The sequence below is a fragment of the Chenopodium quinoa genome, unplaced genomic scaffold, assembly GCF_001683475.1.
Source record: "Chenopodium quinoa cultivar QQ74 unplaced genomic scaffold, ASM168347v1, whole genome shotgun sequence".
In the NCBI taxonomy this organism is placed as follows: domain Eukaryota; kingdom Viridiplantae; phylum Streptophyta; class Magnoliopsida; order Caryophyllales; family Amaranthaceae; genus Chenopodium; species Chenopodium quinoa.
The window spans coordinates 3,667,342-3,674,599 of record NW_018744537.1 but is presented as its reverse complement, the minus strand read 5'-3'; the positions used below and the strand labels follow the sequence as shown (position 1 = coordinate 3,674,599).

General features: G+C 36.1%; 1 protein-coding gene across 1 annotated transcript; it reads right to left on the bottom strand.

The window, feature by feature from the left end:
• Positions 1-1,470: 1,470 nt before the first annotated feature.
• On the bottom strand, positions 1,471-6,937 carry LOC110698713 (plastidic ATP/ADP-transporter-like). The gene is made up of 5 exons (XM_021876222.1): positions 6,158-6,937; positions 4,177-4,431; positions 3,560-3,703; positions 3,129-3,476; positions 1,471-2,178 (listed from the first exon to the last, which is right to left on the bottom strand). The coding sequence occupies exons 1-5, from the start codon at positions 6,935-6,937 to the stop codon at positions 1,819-1,821; spliced, it is 1,887 nt and encodes a 628-aa protein (XP_021731914.1). The 3' UTR covers positions 1,471-1,818.
• Positions 6,938-7,258: the final 321 nt, after the last annotated feature.

Below are 7,258 nucleotides of genomic sequence, written 5' to 3'. Positions count from 1 at the left end.
ACAAAGCATCAAGAATGGCTTGCTCTACCTTTCTCGCCGTTTCAAAGCCCCTTGTCTATGTCTACACTAGGGACTTTGAAATGGCGAGGAAGGTAGAGCAAGCCGGAGCACAATAAGGTACAAACGGCGGTTATTCACACTATGTGGCTTCTCATCTTCAACAAATTGCTAGGAAATGCAAATTAAAATTAAATTAATAGTAAAATCCAACTCCCTCCCCAACTACAAATAAGCTAGTTGATAAAAATGTATATTAAAACAAACATAATCAAATGACAAGAAGCCAAAGATAGCAAAATAAAGTTGTCCAAAACTAAAGTCAGAAAACAAAATAAAAATTGACAAAACATTGTCTATCAAACAAGACAATAATAATTGAAACATCTGGAAAAATTGAGGCGGGGGAAACAATTAAAACCGCAAGATGAACTAAATATACTAGTATCAAAAATTGAAGACAAGCAGATTAAAATCCAAGGGATCAAAAAGTTGCAAAATTACAAAGGCAAGAAAAAGTTCCCAAAAATCTTGAAAATAACATCAAAACTTGGATCTAATTTATGAGTGCAAGCTATAGATTGTTTATATTGTCAAAAGTTTTACTAGCTATTAACATTCAGAATTAGCTAATCAAAGTAACTATTCAATGTACATTTTTAATTTTTTACTACTCTATAGCAATTACAGAATTGAAAAAAAAAAGAGTAGATTTAGGCTCCATTTGTTTTAATAGAAAACATTTTCTAGGAAAATGAATTTCCAATTCTCCATTGTTTAGTTGTTAAAATCCTTTTTCTTACACTGTTGGTTTCGTAGGCAAATTAAAAAAAAAAATTAAAAAAAAAATCTTGTCTTCCTACACCATCTTCTCCGGCTAACAACAAACATGAAACACCCCAATCTACCTAAGAAAGTGAGAATCTAGCCACGATACCAATCTGCCTTAGCCGCCCCAACCGCGTGTCAACTCTCAGGCTAGCTAAACCAGTGTTGTTTTGATGAAAACAAGGATCCCTCTACAATGTAGTGTAGCTGTTACTAGAACAGCTCAACTGGGTCAGCGTCTTGTGACGATTGTACATGACATGAACATGTTCGCTTCATGTATGTTAAGACGCACTTTTTGTCATTAATCGTTCTTCAATATTTCTATACCCCCCTAGAAGATTTGTTCGAAAAAACTTGTTCCCTGATGAAAGATTGAAAGCAACAAAACTAGTCTCAACTAAAAGGAGCGGATAATGTTGTTCGTTAAATAAGATGATGTTGCCATCAAATGGTAGTATTATGCATCACGGACTGTTTCTGTCGCCGTTGCTATAAATGTTATGACTACTTAGTTTCACCTTGATCTTCTAATGAAGCAAACATATTCATGTACAAATGTCACAAGAAACTGACCCAAGTTGAGCTCTGCTTTCAATGTAAAGATGAATGTCAAAAAAAATAATGAATCATGAACTAATGATGTGCACAAAAACTGACCAGATTTATAAAAGCATGAGCAGATATTCATCCTTAAAGGGCAAAATAGGATGTAGTCATCAAATTATCAAATACACCAAAATCTTCTACACTGCGGCGAAGGCCAGCATTTTAGGAGCTTCAATTTTAACCACCTTAATCCAGCCAATCTATCTAACTACCTATAATTCAACAAACATGAGCGCCTCCTTGAGGCAATCTCAGCATTTCCAGCTGGTAGGATTATTTTCAGATATTCACTTTCTATTACAAATTCTACAACCAAACAAACTCTTTCTTCTTTCTTGTGTTTTTTGCATTGATAAATTATAGAGCTAATAAATAACTATAATCTTACTGGGACTTGAGCCTCTCAGATGAACTTCCTGGCAAGTCACCAACTGTTGGATTCAAATCGGACCCACTGCTGAGGGAACCGTTTTCGCTGCTGTTCTCAGCCACAACTGGGATCTTAACAGCAGCTCTCTCCATCTCTTTTTCGAGGTCCTCCTCCTTACGCAACTCAGTGAACTGTTTGTCCAATGACCTGGCTGCTGCTAACCATGCGGTTACAATTAGCAACAGAATTCCTCCAAGATATGGGGTTGAGTTGGCTAGTGAACCAAAGGTCAAGATCATGAACTGCTGGATTAGAGCACCTCCTGACTTTCCAAGTGGGTTGCAAACAACATCAATAGCTGCCTTCCCCTTAACCTGCAGATGCATTGTATATGATGTTAATAACGCAGAACCACCATGAAAAAAACAATGTAGAGTAAATAATGTTCCATATACTAGATCTTAAAAGGTTAGCTGGAAAGTTACAAGGGTGTTTGCTTTCAAAATTCAATGAATATTACGCGCTGTGAGGTTGGGTTATTAAAGAAGAGGGAAGAGAATGTTAAGGTATCTTTCCAAAGTAAATTATTGAAATAAAAAGGAAATCTTTGTGTTATTAAGATAATATGATCTACATTTCGCCCTCTCTCTCCTCTCTACCCTTAAATCAAACTTGTATCAATTTTGTCTGACTAGTATTGACCTTGACGAGGAATTAAAAGAATACAGCTTTCACATGTAGTGTAATTGAGCTCTGTTCTACTTTTAGGAGATTGGGGGTTTGTTACTAGGACACTTTATTTCACCTCAATGACGTGTGTCAGATCCTTAAGGCATCAACATGGGTCCACCGAAATATGGGAGATATTGTCATAAAATAACCAAGTCGGAACCACTGAATCAATGATACCCAAGTTTAACATGCATATGCAAGTCCAGGTAATAATTATTCAATATTACTTTAAATAAATAAGTACATAATGGAAAGGTGGGGGAAATGAAGGGAAAGAAAGGAAGAGATGACTAGATGAGTAAAGGGTGAAGAGCAACACAAACTTACAACCCTCTAATATTCCAAGTAATTTAAGTAGGGGTTACCTTTCTGCTTGATTACCCAGATATGGAAGTTTGTTTTCTTACCCACCCCATTATACATTCCCCTTCAAGTAACACCTCTTCCAAAGAGGCATGAAATATTGTTCCTTCATTTCTGGACTGAGTACAGAACAAGAAACTATCTCTCTGGACTCTCATTTCGCCAAGATAAAAGAAATTTGAAGAACCAAAAGAGAAAGACAATATTAAGAGAATTCAGCAGAACAAACCTTAGTGTCCTCGTCCAATGGAATGTAAGCCATTTCCTTGCAAGGATCAAACAAACTGTACTTTGCACTCTTGCTGAAAATATTTTGCAAGGCACCCACATAAACTGCTGCCAGAAGAGGAGTCAACCCAATGGATCCAATCATTGGTGCAAGTGGAGCACCAAATAAAATCAATGAGAAGAAGCCAACTCCGGTAATGAGAAGAACTGTAGGTGTAATGGCAGCTGCAACTCCCCAACCAAACTTGTCAAATATGAACTGACTGGCAAGCATCATTGTAAAGGTCATTATCCCGGTTGCCGTTGAAAAATCACCCATGAAAGCAGAATATTCGTTTGGACTAGGGAACTGCATCATTTAGTTATGAGAGGTCAGCTACAGACAACAAAGTAAAAGTGCATAAAAGATGTCAACTGTAAATGAATCCACACCTGAGCTTTAAGCTTTGACTTCCATGTAACCTCAACAAGGTTAATACTGATACCATAAGCAACGACAACGGTAGCAAGATCCCTAATGTACTTTTGCGACACCAAAAATTTTAAGCTCTCCATTGTTCCCATTTTGACCTTCTCCTGTAAAGTTATGTCACAATAAAAGTTATATTAGAATCAATTATTTCTTTCCATCCTCCTGAGCCAACAAGATATCAAAAGGCACTTGTTCTGTAGATGTTGACAGTTTTATTTGGGGACACCCAAGTACAGAGAAATAGATGCAACAATTATGAAGGAGCTCTAATAGAAAAGCCCCAAAGCAATCCTACAGCTTTTTAACAGATAATAATCAGCATGAAAATCTGAGGAACAAGTTGAAACCTTGACAAAACTAATCTCGGGAGTTCCAGAACAGAAATTAGGTGCATCAGCTAAGAAAGAAAGGCCAAATAATTAATATAGAGGTGATCATCCTGATTTTGTAAATTGTGAAACAACCAGCATTCCAGCATCAAACAAAAGGTAAGCACTGAATATAATGTTTCAGAAACAAGTTTTAATTTAATATTGGGAGGTATTTGCTTTACTGCTTACTCATTCAATTTTCTTACCTTTTTCTTCTGGCTGCGGGTAGGAAGTGGTACAAATGTATTCACCCACCAGTAAATACCACAGATAGCAAGGCCCATTAGTACCACAATGCTCATCATTCCCTTAAGAGAGACAGCCCAACCATCTACACCAGGGCCTAAGTTTTGCCTGAGTTGGGAGAAATATTTTACTGTTCGTCCAGAGAAAATGAGGGCAATATTAGCTCCTAGCCCAAACAGAGGATAGAATCTCTTAGCTTCATCAACCGTAGTGATCTGCAAGTGACAGTAAAGCATGTAAGAATATGAAGGTATATTTTTGAAAAAATAAGAAAGGAAGCCATACCCATACTTGATTGATAGCAAAGCAACAAAGATTACCCTAGTGGATCCTCAAAGGATCTAATCACAGTGAAAAAAAAAAGTGACAACAAGACTGTAAATCTCCACACGTTTGAGCAAAAGAAACAGCAAACTCAAGGCTCCATTTGGCTTGAAGGAAGTCAGCTTGTTCAAAACATGTCAACACTACCATGAACACTAACTAAGAGGGTGTAGGCAGTGTCTATTTGGACCAGAATAAATAATCTAGTTGAGAATACTTGAAAATCTGAAATGTTGCATTGAACTCAAAGTTTCTCTTGCATTGTGTTTCGGCTGGGGTCACAGACAAAGATTTCTCAAACATTAACCCATTCTGAAAGGAGTGCAAGTACCAAGTTATTTAATTTGAGATTTAGACCAACATGAAGAATGACTGGATACTAAACTGCCCTTCTTTCAAAATTAAAAGCACTGTCCCCCATTAAAAGAGACAGTACACCCCAATTCTCTTAAATTAAAGCACTTACAAATAAGAAAGGTGGAAAGAGAAAAGATAGTAAGCCAATTGGGATTATACCCAACATAGATAGTCAGGTCCAAGTGTCCAACCCCCACATCTTACAAATAACTACCATCCAATCAATCACAGCCTTGAGCAGATAAGCTACACTCAATGGAGGTTTAGATGCCTTCCTCGCGATGGAAAAAAGAAGTCAATTTCCCTCATTCACAAGATCTCTTCCCCCAGGAAACATATTAATCTCAAAATACTACAATCTTTATCTGAAAGGTGGATAATCCAAATCCCATACAACATCATAAGAAAATATTACTACCTTTTAGCAAGGATGTTTGGTTTTAAAGAGCTACTAGATTAATCTTTAGTAAAAATATTTCAAGAAGATATGGTTTTTCAACCAAGCATAACTTAGCATCATGAAGACAAACACAAGTACAAAAATGCAGCTACACATTCTATCAGTAACAGTTTAAAAAATTACGGCACAATATTCCTCTACATGACATGAGTAGTTAAAGTTAACAGCAAAATCTTGTATGAAATGATTTACGGTCTCAAATAATTAACTTCTATAAGGGGTAACTTTTGATGCCACACACAAAAGACTTGATCAATACTTTACACCATAAGAATCCACAAATAGACTTGACCCAGAAGCAACAATATGAGTCACAATCACTAAAACATCTACTACCAAATAGTATTAAAATAAATTTTTTTTTACAAAAAAAAAAAATTAATCTAGAACAGGCATGATAAGTACACCACTAAGCTACATTAGTCAACCAATAACTCAGAAAAATATGCCATGTTGTCACACAGTGGAACAAGGCATGTAATTAAATTGTAAAACTCAAACACATAAGATGAGGAAAATTTTAAAATTGTTGATTTTCACAATAAATCAAGAATACATATCCCAAACAACTCATTGTTTATTAACAAATGATGGAACACCAAATTATAATATCAACCAAACAAATAGATCTCATTCTCAAAATCTACTAAATTCCATTCAAAATTCATTTATGCACAAAAATAGGATAGAATAAAATACAGAGTAAAATAAAATAAATACCAGAATCAAAGATGCAGAACATAAACATTTGAATTAGAATATACATAATAGGCATACTAATAATTCAATGGAATAATCACCTGATTAGCAAAACCCCAAAAGAGCACAGAAATGACAACACTCCCCCATAGCTCAGCCATGACATAAAACAAACAGAAACTCCAGATCCTCAGAATAGCAAGGGGACCGAGAAACCTCGGTCCGAGCACGGTCAGAAGCTTATCAGCAAGAGCAGTGGGGTGGAAATAATTGCTCATAGGATACAAGATAAACCCGAAAGCACCAAAGAAGGCAATGAAGGGAAGAATCACAGTATAAAACAATGTCTTCCTAGGCAAAACATCGGCCAATTTAGTGTATAACACCATAAAACCAACAGCCATTGGCAAATTAACCCAAGTTTTTAGAAATGGAATAATTTCAGCACTAGACCCTTTTGCTGTTACAACTAACACATCCTTTGTATCCCTCAAAATTGTGTAATTAAATAGGATACAAAAGAACATTAAACCAAGTGGTATAATCTTCTTATATGTGATTAATTCAATCCCCAAAAACTTTGGTGCTTGAATTTCATCACCACTACCACCATCAGGCGCAGCAGCAGCAGCTGCCGCCTCAGCCCGACAAATTGGAGAATTTCTCAAATTCTGGGCAAACCCTTTTGAATTTGACACAACCCCATGAAATTTTTGAAACCCATTTGAAGAAATTGAAAACCCTTGAAGAGGATTAGGTTTTAGGGCAATTGGGGTGCTAATTCTTTGCCTAATTAAACTACTTTGAGGTGATTTGAATACCCTTAATTTGGGGTTTGAAGGTAGAGAAAGAAGGCCCTTTGTTTGTAGAACAGCCTCCATATCTCTCCCTCCCCCTTGTTTTCTTCAACAAAATCAAATGAAAATTGAAGGAAAAAATTGGTAATAAAAACACCCAGATACAAAAAATTACAGAGAAATTGAAAAAATTGATGAAAACCCAAATTGGGATTTCAAGAAATGAACTTTATTTTGTTTTTGAGGAGAGAGAAAATGAGAAGAGATGTGGTGATAAGGTGGCTGAGAAGATTTTTAGGCTTCTCAGAAGGAATATGGGGTTTGGTGAATTAAATTAGCAAACTTTATAATGGGAAAGAAATGGACAAGCCAAAACCCTTGAGAAAAATAAAGGGGTTTTACAAA